We start from the raw sequence: 24,558 nt of genomic DNA, 5'->3' as shown, positions 1-24,558 counted from the left end.
GTTTTTTCATGTAGCACACAAATATCAACTTTAAATTTCAGTGTACAAATAAGCTATCAAGTATTTGTGTGCTACATGAAAAAACAGGCAGTATTTAATGTATGTGCAAAACAGAATACTAATTTGCACCCCTTGCATTGTAACATGGTTTTGTCCAGGAGACTGAAATAAGAAGTTTCTTAAATTAAGATCCTTAATGAATCAGGCCCTAGATATTTTTAAAAGGTGTAGTTGGTTTTCCTCAATTCTGTCAATGGATTGTCCTGTATGATAGTGTTACAACCCAGTACTGACTTTGCACATGATTTAGTTGTCAGAGGCTGAGGCATTCTGGGGGTGTGCTGGCAGATTTGCTATTGGCGAACGATTTGTTGGGGTTTCTTGTCCTGAGTTAGTAACTGTAGTGGTGAACCCGCTCCTCCCCTCCTCTAACTCCCTCCATCCTCCCTTCCTATTTTAGCGCTTTTTAATCATGCTCACTCCTACCTCATATCACTCAGCACCATATTGAGCACTTTTACTACCCTCTCCACTGCCTCCAAAGTATCCACGCCTCTGCAGCATTGAAACCATCTCTAACCACAGTTGATGTGGTCAGCTGTCATTAAAACCATTAAAAGGATTGTTGTCTCTTCTCCTAAACTAACAGAATGTTTACAGTATCTCTACAAATGTCTACAGAGAGACCATTGATTTGAACCTTTCATCAACTTGACTAAGTGGTGGGTCACAATTTGGTTTTACAAAGCCACCTTCTGCAGTGGATGTATAGGTTCTCAAAGTGTACATATTGAGGAGTGATAAACAATGATTTTATTATGTGTAGTTGTTTTACTTTTTATTTACTTTTATGGTTTCATTATTGGTTCCTAATGTGCTCTAGACCAAAGACAGGCAACCTTCTGTAATTCACATTTGGCTAAGCAAGTGAATAATCTGGAATACTGAGGAATGCCCAGTCCTGGTCTAGAACTTCCCATATCTGTTTAGGGTACAAAATGACCAAGGAAGTTCTGTATGTCCGTTCCAGTTAAGAATATTTGGTCTCTCTTGGCGTGTCCTATCTCGTTAACTCTCTCTTTTTAAGCTGTTTGTCCTTTTTTACCTTCTGCAGGCGTTGAGCAGCCCAAACATGTCATTGATAGTGCTGACACCGAAGAGAAGAGGTCTCAGATCAGTGCAGACAGTGGCTTGAGTGTCACATCAGGATCTCAGGTAAAGAGAGAACCATTCTACGTTGGCCAGTTTTCTCATCTAAGCTTTTCTGGATGGAACGTAAATTGTTGACGTTGACTCTGCCAACGTTGATGTTAGTTCATTAGTATTGTGGGGTTTGGGGCCAGACTCCCCTTGTCTCACGAGATGGGCTGTTGTTTGTTTTTTTGTTTTCCTTTGCCTCCGGAAGCAGCGGAGTGATTCGGATGTTGTCAGTACGGGACCTTCTATTCTTATCCGAAGCAGCAGTCAGGATTCTGAAATCAGCACAGTGGTAGGATCAGAGCATGCTCCGTGGTGCTGTGTGGCGAGGAGGGGGGGGGGAGGGGGGTTAGTTAGGAATGGTCTGATATTCTATGGAGAAACCTTTATCCTCTACATATAGCAACTTGATACATCTTTCCCTACAGGTCAGCAACAGCTCAGGGGAAACGCTGGGAGCAGATAGTGATCTGAGCAGCAATGCTGGAGACACTTTGGGAGGTCCAGGTGGAGGTCATCTGTCAGGATCCAGAACCGCTGTGTCTGACAGTGAGATCCAGATGAGCTCTCTCTCCGGAGCCATATTTGTAAGCGCTATATTATACTTTTATTTAGTTTTACTTTCTGTGTTGTCCGTTTATTCCAAGTTCTTCTCCATTCCACCACTTTACCCTGTAGACCATAGGTCTTCAGTTTTATGTCCTTTGTTCCTCTTAGGCGACTCCCAAAGTTCAAATGGATAATAATGGTGTGTTGTCATTAACACACAGGTTACAAGATCCCTTGGTCTATATAAAATAAATAATGCTAACAATTGTAAACTTACATGTATACATTTCAAGAGATTATGAAAACAGAATATATTTATTTATTTTTTTAAACCAAGTGTTTATTGACAATCATAAAGAATTAACAATGCAATACGGATACATGTAATATCAAACAAAATACAATCAGTACTTAGAATAATAATAATGCAAAGCTCTCCGTGTGTCGGAGAGAAAATAGATCAGATTCTATGAAATAAAGACCGGTATATTTTTATATTTAAAAGAGAAGTAAGAAAAGAAGGAGATAGAGGAAGATGAATGAAGAAAAAGACAGATGAAGGAGGAGAGGGGGAGGTGTGGGTGAGATCAGTCTTGAATCAGAAGCAGTGAGTTAGGAGGGGGAGGGGTTGCAAATGGGTAGGGGGTATGATTAAGTAAAGGGGGAGCGGTATTGGAAGTAAGACATCCAGGGGTCCCAGACCTTGTTAAAGGATTTGGCCGTGTTTCGTATAATGCTAGTCATGAGAACAGAATATATTTTATATTAAGCTGTGGTTGAGGGTTAGCTTTATCTGGGTCCAGTGCAAAATGTCAAATATCTTAAGGTATGGGAACTTCTTACATATGTGTTAATGTTAGAAGATGCTTTGTGTGTAAGTAAATATGTTGAAGGTCACTACAGGGTACCTTTCAGACACTACAATGTCTGAAAGAAAACCATAGATCACAAAGGTATAGAACAGAGAAGATAATGAGCTTACATAAAGCACCAACCATCTTAAAGTGTACATGTAGCTGTGAAGATACCGGGTTTATCTGGCCCAATGCTACCCACTTCACACTGGCTACCCACGGGTGCCTTACTATGCCAGGGACGTCTACCCAGTACCTTGGCTACATTGGTCCTTTATGTGTAACTGAATGACTGGTCAACTTCAGTAAATCACAGATCATTTTGCACAGTCTAATTTCTCCCTGCATTTAATGGGTATTTTATTGAACACATGATTGGGGGCTGTACTGCTCCATATTCCGCTAATATAAAATGGAAGATGACCCCAAATCTAGCACCTCTCTTGGTCACAATAGCCTGGTAGATGCTAGAATACTTCCTTGTCTCCATGCAGTTATTTTTGGAGTAAACCATCTGTGTTCCTGGATAGCTTCACCAGAGATGCCGGGCAGTAACGATAACTACCCTGATATCTGCTCTTCTTCCTCTTTGTCTGCACCACAGGGTAAGCCCCAGATGCTGCGTCCTGGGGAGAAGGACGGCAATCTCAGCCCAATACGTCCCCCGCAAGATGACAGTCAGCGCATTTACCTGTATGAGGGTCTTTTGGGTAAGAAACAGACTTCAATTTAAAGGCATGCTTACCCTATTTATTTGTCTAGTGTTAATAAAAAAATTAGTGGAGGTGAATTTATAATACTATTCATGTTTCAGGAATTTTCCTACCTTCTATAAATGTGTTACTAAGTCTTGCATAGTTTAGCTTACCCACAGAGCTGCAGTTTTTGCACAAATCAAAAGGGTGCCTCTCTCCAGGGAGCTAAGATGACCCTGATCAAGTTGTATTTGTGTAATATTTGCAAGGTGGACATCACTTGCAACAGTTACCCCAGTCTTCCTCTGCAGAGTTTCAATCTCTCCATGCTGTGCAGACTGGCCCATCCTTTCCACTTCCAGGACTTGGTTTATTATGTATTCTGTTGTCCAGATGGGCCAGGGAAAGAGCATCTCTTCTGCACCATTTCTGGAACATAAATTGTTTGAAACTCATCATATAGATCCTTGTCTCCAAAGTCAAATGAGGAACACAGATCTTCCTTACCTATTCCATTACTATTCCTGCAGGAATGTGAACGGCCTGTGGGTTTGTGTATAACGCCATGGTTAGCCTGTGCCCCTCGTTTGGCCTTGGAGAAAAAGATTTATCAGCGAGTGAAACAGCCAATTTTTATATGGTCTTGTAGCGTTGCAGTTTTATTTTTAGAGTAGTTATTGGGGGCCGGTTGAAGTGGAGCTGGCTTCAATTCATAATTGTAATATTTATGTTTAGCGTATGTTCTATAGAAATGTGTTTACAGCCCGCACTGCACTGTCCAATTCTCCCAACTCTGCTTTTTAGAAAACTTGTTCTGCGTATACAGGACACATGGAAGCTAACAATACAATGTCACTATACCATAAGCAAATTTCAAGTGATTTTGTCCGATATTCTGAATGTAATTAACTGTGCCAATGTTGTCTCGCTAATAACCTTGTCTTCTGCTTTAAAGACTTGTATGTGACTCCTATTCTGCTTACTTAATGGTTTTGTTTCTCTTTCACTGGGATCTGTGCAACACTTGGTGTATATGTCTCCAGTGTGCAGTGGAGGTGGTCATTGTAGGCTGATCCAATATTCTTGAGCAGTTTATGCATTCACTATTAGACATCACTGATGTATGAGGCTTTGCGTGTCATGCTTCATACATTGCCGCTAATTCCTAGTGAATTGATTGGCTGAATATTGGTTCCGCTCACCAAGTGTCTGACTCCACTGTGTGTACGTGACAGGTGCTCTCTAACCCTGCCTTGCTCTGTTTCCCCTTCCTCTCTTCTCATGCTGCATTGTGCTGGGCTGGCTCTGTACAGGAAGAGATAAGGGTTCAGTCTGGGACCAGCTTGAAGATGCAGCGATGGAGACCTTCTCTCTGAGTAATACATCCTCTTGTCCCAGCTAGCTGCCTGCTGTGTGGTTGTGATCTGTGTCTGTTCCTACACTTTCTTTACTGTCCCTGCCTATGCGTAGCACCCTTGTAACAAGGGTATGTCTATGGTATTAGCAGCCTGTGCCATTTTTGTTGGACCTGGGTACATATTTATTCAGGGTGTAGTCTGATTTGGCAGCTACTGAGGGTAAATGGATTGTACAGTATATATAGATCATGTGACTGGTAGATGCCACTACATGCTGGGGCAAACGTTGACGGCTGAGTGTGACTCATTATGGAGTGGGGTCCAGTAAATTCTAGGCAGACTCCACTCTATAACATGAGCACATGCCAGTAATGCGTTATACACTTTGGGACAACCCCCCTCTTTATTTAGTTTCCCCCCACATGTAGCACTTCTGTAAGAGTTCTCCTCCTGGGATCCCCATCGTTACCTGATAGTAGCCGCTGGACCACAGTGATTGACAGGAGAGAGGTTAGAGTGTTGGAGTTCAGGCGGCGTCTTAGATATTTATTCTGCTAAGGCAGGGGTGAGCTCTCATTGGCTGGCGTTCCTGCCCAGTTATGTACTACATCCGTTTTTCTTACCCATTGTATCATAATCTCCTGCCCAGTCCTCGGCTCAGTTCTCCCATCTGTCCAACAAGGATGGGGGGGCTTACACATAATGGCACTGCTTAAAGGGGTGGGGGGAGGGAGATGAATATCCTTCCAGTGCTATATTATAATACTGTACCCTTTTACATAAGAGTATTGCTGCGGCATTAAAATAATTAATGTGGTGTATATAGCAGGAATAATTCCCTTTTATGGTCTTTTTTTCTTTATAATTAAATGCAATAGACCCATGTGGTCTGTTATGCAAGTAATAAAGCTACAGCTGATACATGGCAATGAGCACTTACCCCCCCCCCCCCAGGATGTGTGCTTTTATCAGACACCCACCAATCCAGGGTGCCAGACAATCCACTAAAAAGAGTCATTGAAATTCACAGCAAAAAGCCAGTTTATTAGTGAGCTTCGAATCAGCCCCAATTCCCACAAAATGATAATCTAGTTAGGTACCTTTCATGTAAAGTGCTGATTACAAACACAACAAAACACGTGTGGGAAAATGTGACCTCTAAGAGGCTGACTAATGCACACAAAGTCATTGCATGGATGGCTTTTCAGGGATGTCTGCCTCTCAGGACATTCATGCACTCCCGGAACCTGTGCCGATATGTCCACTGCCCCTTCTGTATCACCAGAGGGAATGAATGACTCTGTTTGAATATAAATGTGTAGGATTATTATACCTTTCTTTTTTTTTTTTTTCTTTTTGAACCCCCGCAAGGTGTCATTATACAAGCAATATTTCTATTTTATAAAACATCAGGGAAAGTTCAATCATGTGGAATGATACCTGTGCAATTTATATTGAACGTTGCTAGGTATCGTCTAAATTAAATAAACAAACATTCAGAACCGCAAAATATTGTTATATTACGATCCCCTTTAGGTAGTTACCAGTACAATATCCTGAACAAATCAGATGCATATGAGACATTGTGAACGCAATGTTTTAATACACAACGGTCATATAAACTGATTATTGGGCCTCTACCCAACAAATACATTACTACGACTTCTCGCCTGTTTTCAGATGACTGAATATATATGAAATATAGGCTTTTTGGTAATTATGATATAAGATCCTAACAAGGACAGAGATCTCCTTTTAAACAGTAGACGCAGTGTTCTAAGTAATATTATCTGCGCTATAAAAACAACAGGAACATTTTTGATTAATATCAGATTCATCGCTGTTTGAACCATATCTATTGACAAGTTAACCTGTGCATGATACTCATGCATTCTAGTCAAATCAAGCTACTTAAGGTGTTAAAAAGGTTCTTGTCATGCATTTGGGCCATAGCCCAGGCCTCCTCAGGGGAAGAGCGTTACTTCCCGACGTAAGCGCCCTTTTTTAACGTGGTTTTGTCCACATGTCACCACCTCATCATTTTTCTCCATCACCTCATCCTTCATCTTTATCGCCACATCTATCCAGATGTCTATCCAGACACAGGGATCTCTCTCAGCGGTCCTGAGTTTCACATTCCTCTCGCTCTGTCACCCCCGGCAACCACCAACCACTCCCAACTGTCACCCCCGGCAACCACCAACCACTCCCAACTGTCACCCCCGGCAACCACCAACCACTCCCAACTGTCACTTCTCCTTCAAGAAATATATATATATTTTTTTAAAATCTTTATAAACACTTTTAACAATTAACAAATTAAATTAACAAATAAAAAACATCTCAGTATACCAAATTTCAGCCCTTTCTGAGTTTTTCCCCCCACACACACTAAGAATTTAGTAGGTCAGTGTATAACTTCGCCCAGCAGGTGGCACTGCAGCTTGTTTTTTGTTTTTTTCACACACAGACACACGCCACTAGGCTTTTATATAGTAGATTAATGAAATTGCACACAAGCTAAATACCAAAGAAGTTTTAAGTTTAATACATAAATATAGCATGGACACACTCACACTATATGTTATTAACAAAACAGTTAATTATAAGGGATTTTTGATGATAAAAAATATGCAGTGGGGTGTATTTTGCAAAATCATTTATTATACAAAATGGTCAGGCACTATGAAGATCAGCTTGTTGTCTAGCAATAATTTTTGGAGTCCTTTCCAATGACGACAATGGTAAAATCAAATTAGAGTACTTATGTTATTTCACTCATTTATGAATTAAATCAGGCATAACTCATAAGATCTTTCCGATCTGTAGTAATCCGATTTTAACATTTTGAAGAACACGTCTTTCTTCCTCCTTTTTTTTCACATTTTCTATTTTATTTATTTATTTTAAATATATTGCGTCGCCCTAACATGATATAAATGAATTAGTGAGACCTTTGACCTATTACCTTTCTGTGTCATCATAATAATATAAATAAAGTTTGATATTTTACAAAAATTAACCTTTGTGGATTAGAGTGTCTCAAATCAACACACTAGGGCATATTCAATTCCGATCCCGATCCGCAGGATCGCGCCGGAACGGCCGCGAACCTAATCCGCGGTACCGCAATAACGTGGATTTTGTAAAATCCGTGTTATTGCGGTACCGTATTACCGGCAGTACTGCGCGTTACCGCGGATCGGATCGGAATTGAATATGCCCCTAATCATTTAGTTTAAAATGGCCCTTACTTTCTTAGGTCTTGGCGTCTCTCATTAGGAAATTGGTCAGGTTGCGATGGCAGAACGCTTCTAAGGAGAGATCTATGAATAGGCGATTTTGTTTAGAAAGTAAAAATTTCCATAAATTTAACAATTAATTCGCCAATCTATTAAACATTGATTTATTTTAAGATCAGACAATTTTCCGCATAGGCAAAGTATTTTAACCAGAACATAAAGCCCATTGAAATGCATTGCCAGTAGAAATGAATGAGAAAAGCTCAGCCAATCACAAGCCAGGCTTACGGCTGAGCAGGTACTGACTTCAAAACAGTGGAGCTGGTGGCAAATAAATTCTGCAACGTGCCGGGCTGGTGTGTGCATGCTGGTGCTTGTAGTTCCGTTACTGGCTGTCAGAGCTTGCTGTGCTCTGCCTGAAGCCAAAGAGATTATTTTTGGAAATTTCCATGGTGATTTTGCAAATCGCCTTTTAATAGGTCCCCTGCTGTTCACTATTTAATAGAGAATACTATTTGCATACATGCTAATATTTTTTATAATTATTTTTTTTTGGGGGGGGAGCTTTGAAAAAGTTGAACTTTACATGCCGACTTGCCTTTAGTAGGTTGGGTGCATTGCAAATTGCCATGTAAATCACTAAGAGTGTAAGATTTTTGGTCAAAATTAGACGGTACTGGTATAAAGTATAAAATAGCATTAAGAATGCTGCAAATATGAAACACTTCCATGTGCCTTAATATTCAAGTTTACACCAGTGTGAACACTTTACACTTGATTACCCCCCCAGCAACTTTGATTGAATTAGTGTGAGCAGGCAGCGTGAAGGCTTCTCACAGAACCAGTGTCTACACGGGCTGACGTTGACTGAGCTGTGCAGAAAAGGTCACTTAATAAGTAGATGCAGATGACAAAATGTGAACATGTCCTGAAAGCAGATCAGGAAGTTACTTTCTCAACAGTAAATCAGAAAATAAAGGGTGACCTGCTTTCATAAATCTGTGTCTACCTAATTAGCGGCTGAATTGATCATGCACAAAAATAGTTGCAGGTTGTAAATGCAACATAGAGCTAATAACTAATAGGGCTGTGTATGAACCCCAGATATTCTATTTGTTCTGGTTCGGATGACTTTCAGCTCAAAATTCTCAAAACTTTGGCGATTTGTAGATCAGATTCGAAAATGGGGGGAGAAATTAACCCCCTGACCTCAGCACTGATCCTGAGTTAAGAGCATCAGTACTGTTTTAATAAATAATAATAAAAATAATTGACTTTGGAATGAATACGCCCAATGCGAGTCCCCTTCAGAACCTGCGGAAATTGCTGATCTTTACCAATAAATATGAAGGAAAAACATGTTGCATATTTCTCAGTAGTTGACACACAAAAACATATACTTGTAAAATAAATAAGTAAAAATAAAACAAACCAATGACCCAATAGCTTTAAAAGTTGGACAAAATACCATTAAAAAAAAAAAAATATTTGCTGCAGTGACCACAAAACCCTAGAAGTGTATATTGTTTCTGCAATGTGGAAATGGGAAAGGATGGCAACATTTTAAAGGGACGTTTCTACTTGGAGGTGCAGCCCTCCACCCGCCCTCCTGGGATCCAGCGCGGCTGACGTCCAATCAGGAGCCAGCTGTCCTTTCTAGCTATGTGTCGGAACTCTGAACTTACAGACATTCTAGTTTTGTTTTCGGATTACAGCGAGTTGAATTTACATGTGTGTAATGCGTGGGTTTGTGCATGTGAAACGGGTATTGATCTGCATGTGCATGTTATGCATTAGTGTCATTTCAGCTCTAAAGCGTTAGTGTTTTTTTAGGTAAAGAGCGTTCCACGCTCTGGGACCAGGTGCAGTTTTGGGAAGATGCTTTCCTTGATGCCGTGATGCTGGAGAGGGAGGGGATGGGGATGGACCAAGGACCTCAGGAGATGATAGACAGGTGAGACATTGCCTCTACCCTGGCACTCGTTATTGGTCTGTGTGATTGACAACCAGGTCATGTGCTGTCCTTTGTGTCTAGGTATTTCTCACTGGGAGATCACGACCGGAAACGGCTGGAGGATGACGAGGACCGACTGCTGGCTACTCTTCTGCACAATATGGTGGCCTTCATGGTGATGGTGAAGGTGAGGTTTGTTTCTGTGTTATATCCTCCTCTGTCTTCATATCTGAAGTGCATTATAATAACGTTTACAGCACAGGCAAAACATAAAGTTGTTTTTTAAAAAAAAAGCGTTCTCTATGTGTGGTTGTGTAATGTCCTTGCTAAAAAGCACCATAGTTACCATATTAGTGGTTTCCATAATATGTACCAGTGTCCTACACACAGCGAATGTGGCCATACTATGATACTATGGGAATCGGTAGCTTTACGGAAACGGCGCGTAGTAAATATACCTTATGTCTCTGTTCTTCCTCATCCAGGTCAATAAGACAGACCTGCGGAGGAAGGTTCGTCGTCTCCTTGGAAAGTGTCACATTGGTTTAACGCACAGTCAACAGATCAACGAGCTGCTGGATAGAGTAACCGATATGGTGAGATATGAAATGAAAGAGGAAGAGTTTATACCTGGGACAAAGGGACCAGAATTAATTTCACCAAGATCTCTGCTTGGAATGTTAATGCCATATTGTAAAATACCTTTACACATTAAATAATATGCCCCAATCCAATGCTAGACTGGTTCATGGGTTTCGTATTATGACAAGGGAAGTGTTTTTTCAAACGTATTGACAGTTTTTTGTTTTTTTTTTAAAGCATTTTCCCATATACCTGTTTGATACCCTCAGTTTGTTGCAAAACTTCATAGTGGTTGCAAATTGACAATGTAACTTAAAACCTAGAATGGCCGCGACCTCAGCATTCGCCCTAGTGGAAGTCGCCACATCAAGAAGCAAACGTTTGTGGTGCATGCTGGGACAGACACTAGTGGAGACCTTTTCTTCATGGAGGTAAGAGCGGATGAACTGCGGCAGATACGCTCATGTTCTGTAACTTTACATCCGTTTAGTAACTTTCTCTAACATTTACCCACAATTCATCATTCTCAACTCTTCTTTGTTAAGACACTTTAAAGAACTTTGAAGAAAATCGTGATTCGCAGAACGGTTTTACTTAGTTGTATTGTTGTAGCTTAAGTGTTTGCCACACAGGCAGCATCATATGAATCTGACATTTTTCCAGAAAGTGACAGACAGGAAGCGTTGTTGTTATGACTTCCTTGTTTTCTAATGGCATGGGGTGATTCTACTTTAAATTCAATGGATGTTACGTTCCTGTTGGCCTAGCACTCCAAAAAATAGTCCGACCTTGTCTTAAAATGTATTTGCTGTAAAATTAGCCATGGCAATAGGATTCAGTTTTTCCTTTTCGCTTTCAGACAGACGTCAAAGGCTCCTATAAGACTAAGCCCTAATTAGCTTATTGGGCCATTATCTATGAACATTAGGAAATCTGTTTAAGAGTTTTGTTGTTTGTTGTTCAGCTTGTCTGTAGAATGTGGTATTGAGTTATCTATTCACGGTGGCTCAGTGGTTAGCACTTCTGCCTCACAGCACTGGGGTCATGAGTTCGATTCCCGACCATGGCCTTATCTGTGTGGAGTTTGTATGTTATCCCCGTGTTTGCGTGGGTTTCCTCCGGGTGCTCCGGATTCCTCCCACACTCCAAAAACATACTGGTAGGTTAATTGGCTGCTAACAAATTGACCATAGTCTGTGTCTGTGTGTCTGTGCGTGTGTGTGTGTTAGGGAATTTAGACTGTAAGCCCAATGGGGCAGGGACTGATATGAGTGAGTTCTCTGTACAGCGCTGCGGAATTAGTGGCGCTTTATAAATAAATGGAAATTATGATGATGATCTTCCGTCCAAGAGAGATTGTGGACAAAAGGGTGTGTGTTTATGTAAATGACCTGACTAGAAAGTTGGGCAGTAAACAGAGTTTGGATAGCTTCATTGTGACTTCAGTCCTATGTTCTATATACTAAGTCCTATATTCAGTCTGCTGTCTCTTGGCCACAATCAGGGCAAAGGAACTGTGAAGAGAAACCAGCCGTCCAGCGAGCTTATAATGCTGTATGTTGCTCTCAAGCTGCGTCAGGGCATTATCATACAGTGTGTTGTTTTCTCTGCTCTCTCCCAGGCGGAAGTAGTAGGGAAAATAGTTTTTATTATTTGTTTGTTTTATTTTTACACATATGTAGTGCAAAGAGCACTCTATGAAAAGCAATTTATCAAGCAAGCGATGGGATTGTTTTAAACCTCATGTAGATTAACGGACAGCTGAGTGGATGTACAATTACGTATATGGAAGCCATGCGAGGCGAGTGGGTACTCAATCTGTTGTTTATTACCGATCTTATGTTTAGCATGTATCTGGTCACCCATGCCAAGCCGGCCGGGATCCTAGCACGTATGCAACATTTTGAGCGTTGAGGTGATCTTGTGTAAGAGGGAAAATGGCTTTTACCATTTATGGCTTGAAAAACACAACAGTCTAATATGCCAAAGTTGCCATCATCTACGGAGTGGAACAGATCTGGTCGTAGCTGCTTTAGTGGTTCCCGTTTCTATTGAACAAGGTTGTAGGACTGTTCCTAATTGGAAGATCCGCAGATTCTCCACTGACAACTCCTTGTCTTCTAGGTTTGCGACGACTGCATCGTGTTACGGAGTAACATTGGAGCTGTGTACGAGCGCTGGTGGTACGAGAAGCTCATTAACATGACCTATTGTCCCAAGACGAAAGTGCTTTGTTTGTGGAGGAGAAATGGACAGGAGACGCAACTCAACAAGTTCTTCACCAAGAAGGTGAGTTGTGGGGGGGTAATGAATGGGTGTAAGCTGAATGCAATCATCACATTACACTTGCATTAGCCATTCTCTTTAAAATAAGTTATTAAAACTATAGCGTTTATATTAGTTCTTACTGGCGTTATTGATATACTTCATCAACATATTGGGCGATACTGTACAATTTATGTACGCAGGAGTATTTGAATACTTATGCAAGTAGAAGTTCTGGATATAACTATCTGGGATAGCCTGAGCAAGCTACTTTGAGATAGCTATGGATTCAGTTTTAGATCCCTGGATGTGTATAAAAAGTACTTATGTTCGGTTAGTGAAAGTCTCTCTAGTCAAATATAGAGGTCAAACATAAGCAGATAATTTCCCCAAAGTCTACAGTGACCACGTTAATTTCCTTTTATATGTTCTACCCTTTTTTTTTTTCCGTTTCACTCTAGTGTCGGGAGCTGTACTACTGTGTAAAGGAGAGTATGGAGCGAGCGGCAGCCCGACAGCAGAGCATTAAGCCAGGTGAGTCGAGCTCACGCTTTGCACACCTTCCCCCTATATTGATCTCATCTGTCTTATGCAAATATTACGGAAGAAACGTAACAACACAGTCTTATCACAAGACTTTATCTGGCTTCTTGTATGGTGCTAGTAAGGCTTCATTCAGTAGAGATGCCATCATTTTCCTTCTCTTTGCAATAATCAATTTATATCTCACCAGACCTATCCTGGCAATGTGATTTGAAGTGTTATAATCCTTCCATAATACAGTATACTGGGGACTTGGCCTAGTGGCAGACATATATGCATACTTGCCAACTCACCTGGAATGTCCAGGAGACTCCCGAAATCCCGGGAGAGCAGGCAATTCTCCCGATCCCCGGCCGGCTCTGGAAATTAAACGGAGGGGACGGGGCTTAGTGGTGCCGTGTTCTACGCGTCATTGTGGCCCCGTCACCTATTTTTATTGGCCGAAGAAAGTTATGACGGCTTTGGGGGTGGGTGTAACAACACAATTCTTCAAGCCCTGCCCCCACACACCCACCTGCCTCCCGGGATCACAACTTGCCAATATTGGCAAATATGCATATATGTAATTTGGCATTGCGAGTGGGCTATAACTTCAATGGAGCATGATATGGTCTAGAAAGAAGTGAGAATACAAGAGAGCAGGTAGTCATTCTAACTTTCACCAGCACTTATTACAAGACCACTATTAATTATTTGACTATCTCCATCTCCGCTATTGGCAATACTATTGATGCTGAGACCTATACAAAGAGCGTAGATTGTAACAACTATCTACATTATAGATGTAATCATCATAGCTTGTGGCTGAGGAATGTCCCAGGGAACAATTACAAAGGCTTAGGAGAAATTGTTCCACTTTAGAATCTTTGATAAACAGTCTGCAGAGTTAAGCTGGGTACACACTACAGATAATTACTGCAACTGCTATTTCTGTAACTATTTTACCAGCGACTGAAAGTCCTGATGAGCATACTGATTCTTGTGTACACACCGACTCGCTTTATCTTCAGATCTGTGCTCTTCATCTGTCATAACCATCGGCTGAAAAGATCCTGACTCTGTACACTGTACAGATATCTGCCTACACTGCTGGTCGTGATTGCGTTCACACTTCCACATTTGCCCGACATCGTTGATAGTGATTTTTAGTCGGTTTATAAAATGAAACAATACGATGTGCTTTGGTGCAATAAAACATGATCGTGGGAGCAGACACACTGTTGCAATATTGGACCTAACAGTCGTTTATTGTGTGATTGGCACGTTAATTGGATGAAAACCCTGTAGTGTACCCAGCTTAGCGTCAACCTTTTTCAAGATAAAAAATACTCCACTTATTTACAGTCCAGTTATGTTGAACCACTTATTTTGGATTGAGAAGCACTGGTGGGTAAGAGTAAGAAGTCACACACACACTGCTGGTTTCTGATGGCTCTGTGTCCTTTTTTTTCTCATCTTAAGCAAATTGTTCAGAAACATTTTCTTATTTTAAATTGGGACCCATTACTTAAGCCCATTCTGCTCATATTTAAGAAAGCCAAAAACATTATATCGAGACAGGTTTTGGATTTTGTTTGGTCCACATTTGAAAAAAATAATAATACTGTTTCATCTGTCATGGTTACTCTCTAAACCATTAGGGTGTTTACTCTGTGGGAAGGGGTCTTGTACCACATGTAAGTATATCATCATCATCATCATCATCATCATCATCACCATTTATTTATATAGCGCCACTAATTCCGCAGCGCTGTACAGAGAACTCTCACATCAGTCCCTGCCCCATTGGGGCTTACAGTTTAAATTCCCTAACACACACACACACACACACACACGTCAATTTTAATAGCAGCCAATTAACCTACTAGTATGTTTTTGGAGTGTGGGAGGAAACCGGAGCACCCGGAGGAAACCCGCGCAAACACGGGGAGAACATACAAACTCCACACAGATAAGCCCATGGTTGGGAATTGAACTCATGACCCTAGTGCTGTGAGGCAGAAGTGCTAACCACTTAATTACCGTGCTGCCCATATGTCACATAGAGCGACTGAATTTAGATCGAATACAACTAAGGCTTCTTTCAAGATCAAACCATGTATTGTCAAAGTTACATTATATACCTGCTTGAGTGTAGGTGTAACCTCCAATATATGAGGTTGACTATACGCCCTTTACAGGTTAGGTTCTTTGAACACCACAGGAATATCTTAAATAAGGTTCTAACACATCATGTTGGGAGATATTTTGTCTCCCATCCTGAGTTATGCAAAAAGATTTTAAATTGTTTGGAATAAAATAATACGGATAGAGGAGGGATTGGTATAAGATGCTGTGCCTAAAGCTGGGTACACACTACACTATTTTCGTCCAATAATCGGCTCAAACAGCCGACATACGACCGCTCGTTCAAAAGTGGGGTCAGTGTGTGCAGTGACGCGATGGTCGAAAGTCTGCCCAAATGGACGATTGTCGCCCCATTTGGTTGGTCGTAGCGTTTAATATTTTCGTTCCAATCTCGTTTCCGCTGTGTAGTGTGTATAAACTTCCGACCGGTCCACAACAGTGAGTACGAAATTACAGTCATTGCTCACGACAACATGGCTGTAAAAAGTTGCTAAAGGGACGTCCGCTCTTCTCTTTATCGTCCTAAACAAGGCTAGTGTGTATGCAGTCCATGGACCGAGCGATCGGACCATTGGTCGCATGTAAAATCGCTAGGCATAAAAAGTTGGTAGAAATTTCTGTAGTGTGTACCCAGCTTAAAGGGAGGCCTTCTGGGATCACAGCCTGAGGCCTCAGAGAGACTGTTTGTTTTATTTATTTGAGTGAAATTTAAATGGTACATTTCTGTTATTCTATTATTTCTTTCTTATGAGGTTCTATGGTTTTATTACATTATCCTATTTGGGGTTAATATATCATGCTAATGTTTTATTTATTTTATTGTATGGATGACTGTAACCTTGATCACAGCTTGAGTCAAGCCATGTATTATAGAGTTATTTTTGTTGGCATTATCATTTTCTTTTTTTAATTTCTGATCTATTTTACTGCTTTATTTGTTTTTATATAAAATAGAATACGTACATATATATATATATATATATATATATATATATATATATATATATATATATATATATATATATATATATATATATATATATATATATATATATATATATATATATATATATATATGAGTTGCTGGTGAAGATGGAACTTTTCTACCCTCATTGGTGACCTCGCTAAACAGGGGCCTCTATATACCACTACTGTTGCCCCCAGCTGGTGGAGACACACGCTTTAATCTGCCCCTTTCCTTTATCTCCAGACACGTTCATTACAGAACCGCCATAACCATGGATCAGGTGTGGTGGGATCAGATTTGGAATTTGGAACATTCATGTTCCTCGTTGTCTTCAACACATTTATACATTTTTATTCCGGTTTTTTTATCTCCTATATGTTGTATTGGGTCTTTTAGATCCTCATAAAGGGATAGCAACAGATTATTTATTGGGCCTTATTGTGCTTGTAACATGCGTATCCTACATTATCTGTCTAGCTGCATGAATGTGATTAATAGCAAGGGTCCATCTTGTTAACTTAAACTGCATTACAATGACCGAAATATGACAATACAAATAATATTATAACTATTGATTTTAGTTAGGCTCGTGTCATATCCCTCCTAATTTTTTTATCTCTTTGGCGTTTGATTCCCTTTTTTTTTTGTGGTTCTTTATTTTGCAGAGTTTGCAGATATCCCCTAAGCCGCAGACATTGTTTATAATTTTTAGCACCACAAATATGGTTATTTTTTTTTTTACTGTTAATCTAAGGAAAGCCAGTGGTGGGGTCATTTACCTTGAAAGGAATCCCTGCAGCCAATCCGCTTTGGCCTAGCACGGGATAAAGGGATGGAAGCTGATAGTTACATGGCTGCTATAGATTACTGCACCCCTGGTCACTACTACCTGCCCTTGTCTTCTCCCACAGGCCCAGAGCTTGGCGGAGAGTTCCCAGTTCAAGACATGAAGACTGGGGAAGGGGGTCTTCTGCAGGTGACCCTGGAAGGAATTAACCTGAAATTCATGCACAGTCAGGTATGAGGGGAGTGTGAACATGGAGGGGAGTATGAGTATGGCAGGGCATAGAGTAAGTGTGTGCACGTAGGGGTGAGTGTAGTGCTGTAAGAACTAGCTGTGAATATGTATTTTATCTATAGAGAATAAGGGTCCATTCTTCTGACTGCATAGATATTGATGCTTGTATGGTGGTTCAGTTGGTGATTACATGGATGATACATGTGTAAAGTGACGAGTCCAGTAGTTCTGTTTGCTTCATGTTTCATGAGATGTGTTTTATCCTCAGAAGCCCATTACGTGTGTGTATACTGGTGTTTGCAGTGTAGTTCTAATGGGGCAAGTGTGTGGACATTGTAGTGTCTGGGGTTACAGTGTGCCGGGTACCCCATATCTTGAGCCCCCTCCGCCTCTCAGTCTGTGTTTCCTCTGCTTGCTGTAGCTGTGTGACACACGTGCTCTGTCTTGCTGTCTCTGCTCCATGCTGCCCTCTGCCTGCAGGGGTGGGAATGTTCTGATGCTGTCTCTTTGTAACCCATCCACCCCCTCCCTGGCTCGGGCTGACCTCTCCCAGCGCTGACCCTCCATACACAGCTCATCCTCGGTCACCCAGGGTTCAAATTATAATATCCAGGTCACCTTGGTGGCCTGCAAGTCATCACAAGGTCACCCAGAGCTCAGCAGGTCATGTAGGCATCATTCAATTGTTCATGTCATATTAGAACTATCCAGAGGACAGAAGGGAACTAAAGAAACACCAGGCACCATCATTATTCCGTTTGTAACCTTAGTAGTGTCCAAATGTCCACTCATAAGTGAGCAATTTGCCATATAAAGTCCATACACTCAAGCTGCAGGTCACATGTAAAATCCAATGATTTCCTTTTGATTGCAGTCCGAGCAAGGCCTGCGCTCCGTGCTGGGCGAGGAGCAGGGATGGATTTGATAACGGGGCTGCTTTTTTTCCCGGCCTCCCCGTGTTGATGTCTTGTTCTGGGCTGTGTGTTGCTGGGGGGTTATAGGAAGTGAGGGGAGGTGTGGTCTCGCTGTGTCACTAACAGTTTCATTTCTCTCCCACGCTCACTCCTCCTGCAAGGAGCGGAAGGTACTCACTCTACCGCCATCTTTGCTTCTCGCTGCTGTTCCCCCTCCCGTTAGTTTTGAGCTGTCTGTGCTACCTCCCGTCTTACCTCCAACACTTTTTCCCCCCCGGCTTTAGTTATGGTTTATCTCCTGATAATTTGCTGTATTAGGGTATGTCTCCCCATTATTCCAAAGCTGTCTTTCCCCTTCACACATTAAGTCTGTTACAGAAATGTTGTGACCATCAGTGAGTGTCCTGGATATCAAAAATTAACCAGTGCCTTCTGTCTCTCTCCCTTTCCCTCACAATCTCTTTCCCAATCTTCTTCTCGTCTCTTCTCCTCCATCACAAATCTTCTTTTCTTCTGTATTTTATACTTCTTCCTTTGTTTCCCTTCTCTTATACTTTTTTTGTTGCCCCTCATTCGTTCTCCCTGCTGTACCCTTTCCTCCCCGTCTCTCTGTCCCCTCTCTCCTCCAGGTTTTTATACAGCTGAATCACATTAAAAAGTGTAACACTGTACGGGGCGTCTTTGTCTTGGAGGAATTTGGTAATTACCGTCCTTGTGCCGCTGGGTCTGTATTGCTTTGGCAGTAACTCAGGATTCGGGATCCCCAGAATTAGAATATAGGCAAAGGGGGGAGGTTTTGGGGTATTCTAGGGAACATCCTAAAGATATCTCTGGGGTCTCTTGAGTTACTGCTGTATGACATGTGCTTCCTCTGCCTGTGGCAGCTATGACAACCTTCCTCCTCCAAATCAGGTAATGTTTCCTCTTGGCCGAGTCTGTTCAATCAATGGGGTAGATGGATATGTTAAAGGCGCCACTGCTACACTTAAATTACCTGCACCTCCTTCCACTTTATATTACTTTTACCGCACAGAGAAGGGTGGTTATCCTTTTTTGTTTTATTTTTGTAGTGATCCTGTCGCAGATTTTTTTGCAGATATCTGTCAAGCAAAATGTTTGACAGTTGAATAGATGAAAAGAGAAGGTAATTTTAAACGTGTAGTTTGGCCACCCTTCAATGTCCTGCTATGTTGATGCTTAACATGTCAGAGAGAAAAATGGAAAATGTTGACCTTATTGTGGATAAAGTTAGCATTAGCCGTATTTCATAACTTCAATTGATCAAACGAGTCATCCTCTCAGGGATGGGTCTTTAGGTTTCTAGGAAAGGGAAAAAATATTAATTAGAACATAGTGGTTTTTACAATTCTAAATAACACTGTGACAGCCACAATCCTAAGTCATGAACCTTCCGCAGGTCTCCTAAAAAAATGAAAATTCTTTGTAAATTTTGCGGCCATAATTCATACCATCCATACAGATGGAGCCAGGTTCTTGTAGCTAAGCATCGGGATTTGATAGTGTGTAATTGTACAAATTATGTGTAGGGTGTGGATAGAGGCAGGTGTCTCGATCAGTGCCCTAAATGACAGTCGTCTGGCTCCATTTGTATATAAATATCACTAAATGTTCAAGTGTTTGTTTACTCCAGTTTGTCTACCCAACGTACCCCCATGTCTTCTTACCCATTTGTATTATCTTATTGTCTCCGGGATTGTATCATCCTCCCTTAATGTCTCACTGTTAGGTGCTGGGAAGCAAATTTGTATTAATGGGTGTGATTCTATTAATTATTAAACTGGGTTGCTCTAATAGGGGTTATCTTGTGTGACGCGTTTTCCTCTAATCTTTTCTGCTGGTAACACTGAATCGAGCTCTGTCACTGTCTCATTTGCCTCTGGCATCGAAGACAGATAATGTTGATCCGTTTCAGCCTCGGACCCTGTCTGCAACTACACGCAGGCTGTGCTCGCTGACGTTTAAAGTTACTAACTGGAACCTTTGACCTCAAAGGAACCTTTTTTGTTTTTTTAAGGTTGGTAGCTAAGAATGGGATGAGATGAGACTAATCTGTGTGTCATTTGTCCGAGCTAATTCAACAATATAACAACATTAATCTTAGTTATAGCATATTTCAACTAACTCACTGACTTTGTATTGGTTTGAACTTGCGGACGGGCTCACATCCTTAATCTGAGTTATTTTGATGCTTGCTGTACTTGGTTGCACTGACCTTGCTTTCCTGGGTGTCATTGTGCTACTTGATTCTCTATCATTGTGACCCTGTGGTCTGAAATCCTTGGTGTCGTCATGTCTGTCACCATTTAACTTGTCCCCTGGGTGTCCTAAGTAGTCCCTGGCTGGGTGACGTATCTCCCACTGGTGTCATGTGTTTTCTCTCTGTGTTTTTGAACTTTCTGTTTTGTCTCTTGGATCCGATTTTAGTTCCTGAAACTAAAGAAGTGGTGAGCCACCGATACAAGACCCCCATGGTAAGTCCGGCCTTTACCTACTGTAATAATTGTACTGGTTGGGTAATAGGGCAGTCTGGGCTACATAACACTGGAGGACAACTAAACACCACACATTGTAAATTAACTTATGAGTTAAAATGCACTATTTGGGGCATATTCAATTGTTAATTTTCCGCGCCGCGGAAAAACTAGTACCGTTAATACGGTAATAGGTAGCTGGATTTCAGCTCGCACCTCAGGGAGCTGCGAGCTGAAATCCAGCGAGAAAATTACCGCATTAACTGTTTTTACGCGCACTATTACCGTAATAACGGTAATAGTGCGACGAGCGCGAGATTTCCGCCGTTTCCGCCGACAATTGAATATGCCTCTTTATGTCAGTGAATTACTTCTAATTTCAGCAATTTATACACATTACGTTGGCCTGTTAATAGACAAAATACCAAATAAATGTCTGCCCATTCTTACCTACTAGAATGTATGATGCTCAACTCCCCATCTCTGTTACATTAATAATAATAAATATTGCAGAAGACCAACAAATAAGTTAAATCACTAAATTGTTTATCTTTTCAGGAAACAAATGTCACACATTTAATTAGTTTTAATATAGTATAGAATATTTATAGTGAGAGCTCTGGTGTAAACAGTGAAGTTCCAAGCTCCCCCTATTCAGCCTTAGCGCTGTGTTATCCTAAACCAGGCCTGTCCAACCTGCGGCCCTCCAGATGTTGTGAAACTACAAGTCCCAGCATGCCCTTCTAGCAATCAACAGGTTGTCTATTGGCAAAGCATGCTGGGGCTTATAGTTTCACAACATCTGGAGGGCCACAGGTTGGACAGGCCTGCCCTAAACTATCCATATGGTGTCGGCATTAACGCTACTGTGAATCCGACACTAGGGTGACATTACTCTGTCTGTAATTACAGCACTGGGTGAACTGAGCTGAGGATATATTGATGACTGGTTAGCTTAAGAATAGCAACGTACTCAAGTGCTTTGATGTCACTCAGAACTCAAACCTGAGAGCAAAGCGGATTTTAAGCAGATTCCATTTTTATTGTAGCAGCTGTGTGATCGTACAGTCGGCTTTGAAAATAGACGTGATCATGTGTATTCATAATGGATGCGCACCGATAGTCAGCGTGTGCTTCAATTATCGATTGATATTTGAAGTATACCGTCACCTACACGCGTGCACACAGTGGATGCAGCCATCAATTCACTGGAAAGTGATGCTACAGGTTCCTAATGAATGAATTTTTAGAGTAGACCTGTCATCTACACACATCATCATTTATTTATATAGCGCCAACATATTCCGTAGCGCTTTACAATTGGGAACAAATACATTAAGAAACAAACTGGGTAAAACAAACAAAGAAAGAGGTGAGAAGGCCCTGCTCGCAAGCTTACAATCTATGGGACAATGGGAGTTTGATACATGAGGTTAAGTCTACATTTTGCATTTCGGTCCAGCCGGACTGCAAAGGTAAAAGTGACTCCTAAGCTAAATGATCCTGTCACACAACAGTGTTGGTTAGGGGGTAGTTGTCTTGTGTGAAATTGTGTAACGGGTGGTAATAGGGTAATGTAGTGAGGTTAAGAGGGTGGTTGAGGAATATTATAAGCTTGTCTGAAGAGGTGGGTTGGCAGCCATATTGTTCAATGAGTCGGTAGTCATAATAATGCAGCCTATACATTTAAGGTTGCATTCATGACTATTGAATTTTTGAACACAATGATTGCCTCCACTGTGTGCAGCAGTAAGTGACAGGTCTTCTCCAAAAATGATGTCATTGGTGGAGATGCACTTTAATTACAAGAATATGCTTCATCATTGTTGTGAAACTAACAGTATGTGTGCGCTAGTCATATTCATGTACTTAAACATTTTTATTAGATCACTTAACACTGTTCTCTCACTTTCTCACTTTGCCTATTAACAGGCCCATGAGATCTGCTATTCTGTCCTGTGTCTCTTCTCTTATGTGGCTGCCATCAGAGGGAAGGAAGCGGAGATGAAGAGCAGACCACCTCGGCCTGTGTCCAGCTGACACCCACCCCACTGTCCCCCGCGACATCCTCTGACCACACACTTCATACCCGCTCTGCCCCGTTCCATGCCGCCACTGGCTCTGCTGACAGCTGTCACGTTGGCGTTCTGCTGTGACATTCCTCCTGCATCTGAAGCCCGTTCAGATACCCTTGTAGTAACCGTACTACGTGTCGTGGCAGCATTTTACACCCCGCCCCTTCTGCTTCCGTGTTGTGTGCTTTGCGTGTGACTAGCCTCTGTGCAATGAGTACGACACAACTCTTCCAGGACGATACAAATGTTGTGTTCTTTCACATTCCTGCATCCTGTTGTGTGCTAGTGTTTATGTATAAGCTGACTCCAGGAAGGGGGGGGACTACCGGGAAACCCAAGACTTTCCCCAGCTCCCCTTCCTAATCCTACGTCCGATATCGAGCAGAATGTGCTTTAGAAACCGCAATGGCTGATGTACACAACAGAGCTGCAGCGCACCTTGTTGGGCCGATGGCTACGAATGAGTTGGCGCGTTTGGCGGATTTTCGAACAGGTGTTGGAACCCTACGGTACAGAATGTAAATATTCTCAATGTGAACCCAGCGGCTCTCTTCCCTTCCCTGGCACTGCCCACTACTGCATGGAGAGCACGATGTAAATATCCAGGTCTTTCTTATTTATAGAAATCTGTACAGATCCTGAATGTGCAATAAACTGGTGTTTTAATGCTGGCTCGGGCCATTGATTTTCTTTGCTCAGTCTGGTGTTGTTGTACGAGTGCACATTTAGCCACAAGGGGGCAGCACATAACTTATGAAACAACTATAGGCAAGAAACCAATGTACAGTATGATTGTATTTTGCAAAGGCTTGTACAAATATTGATATGTTTATTGCTTGTTTTGTTAGAAATTATCCACTGGGTACCAGAGCAATGTATTACTCAAGTGAAGGTTTTGTTTTTGTTGTGTTTTTTTGTTATGGTTTTTTGTTATGTTTTTTTGTTTTTGTTTTGTTTTTTTTATAGAGTGGGCATATGGATTAAGAGTTCTGCAAAAATTAGAATGGAAAGCACAGTGTTTAAAGTATCTGTTCCCTACCCACCATTTTTGGACCAATATTCATCATTCCTGTAGATCAGGGGTAGGCAACCTGCGGCTCTCCAGGTGTTTGTGAAACTACAAATCCCAGCATGCCTTGCCACCTATCTGCTGGTTATCTACTGGCAAAGCATGCTGAGACTTGTAGTTTCACAACACCTAGAGAGCCGCAGGTTGCCTACCCCTGCTATAGATAGACAGCATTCTTGCGCATATTGGTTCATTCCACAAAATAGTGCTGCCTCCGAAGTGAGTAGTCCGCACGTCCAGGTAAACAAGCTGGAAACACTATATTAATGCCCTATTCATTGGCATATTGCCCCAAAAAGACTTGCCAGACTAAAACTTCAGTAATGGTAGCAGGGCTGCCATCAGAAATTGTGGGACCCAGTACACATTAAACTGTCAGGCCCCCTCTGTTTGACTGTTATCCCCCACAGTTTAGTGGGCGCAGATTTTTAGCGTGGAGTCATGACACTCGGAGCAACAATATGCCCGAAGACCTCCCCACATGCCCTTTAAATTCCTATTGAACATGCCCTTTACCACAAGGAAAGAGACTGGTCCTATGATGAACACAGCTCAGACGCTGAGGGAGGTATCCTGTATATTGCACTAACCGTGGGGAATGCTTTACTAGTATAATCACCTGTCCAGAGACTGCCTTTGTACAGGGAAGTATCCTGG

At 41.6% G+C, this 24,558-nt stretch overlaps 1 protein-coding gene across 36 annotated transcripts in view; it reads left to right on the top strand.

Annotated features, from left to right (window-relative positions):
* MADD (MAP kinase activating death domain) overlaps nt 1–23,503 on the top strand; it is a 65,686-nt gene extending 42,183 nt beyond the window's left edge. For 6 of the 36 annotated variants that reach the window (XM_075188121.1, XM_075188127.1, XM_075188123.1 and 3 more), the window contains 15 exons: nt 1,115–1,215; nt 1,406–1,489; nt 1,626–1,784; nt 3,205–3,310; nt 4,609–4,671; nt 9,729–9,849; nt 9,931–10,036; nt 10,335–10,445; nt 10,755–10,862; nt 12,556–12,720; nt 13,158–13,230; nt 17,245–17,351; nt 18,895–18,964; nt 20,711–20,757; nt 22,690–23,503. In XM_075188121.1, the coding sequence (XP_075044222.1) occupies nt 1,115–1,215; nt 1,406–1,489; nt 1,626–1,784; nt 3,205–3,310; nt 4,609–4,671; nt 9,729–9,849; nt 9,931–10,036; nt 10,335–10,445; nt 10,755–10,862; nt 12,556–12,720; nt 13,158–13,230; nt 17,245–17,351; nt 18,895–18,964; nt 20,711–20,757; nt 22,690–22,797 (1,529 nt within the window). In that variant the 3' untranslated portion in view covers nt 22,798–23,503. The remainder of the gene's footprint in view (nt 1–1,114; nt 1,216–1,405; nt 1,490–1,625; nt 1,785–3,204; nt 3,311–4,608; nt 4,672–9,728; nt 9,850–9,930; nt 10,037–10,334; nt 10,446–10,754; nt 10,863–12,555; nt 12,721–13,157; nt 13,231–17,244; nt 17,352–18,894; nt 18,965–20,710; nt 20,758–22,689) is intronic. The other 30 variants (XM_075188145.1, XM_075188143.1, XM_075188124.1 and 27 more) reach the window with 11 other exon arrangements.
* Nucleotides 23,504–24,558: the final 1,055 nt, after the last annotated feature.

Source organism: Mixophyes fleayi, chromosome 10 (genome assembly GCF_038048845.1).
Source record: "Mixophyes fleayi isolate aMixFle1 chromosome 10, aMixFle1.hap1, whole genome shotgun sequence".
Taxonomy (NCBI): Eukaryota; Metazoa; Chordata; class Amphibia; order Anura; family Limnodynastidae; genus Mixophyes; species Mixophyes fleayi.
Note: the sequence above shows the minus strand (reverse complement) of the source record. Positions and strands in the feature narration are given on the sequence as shown.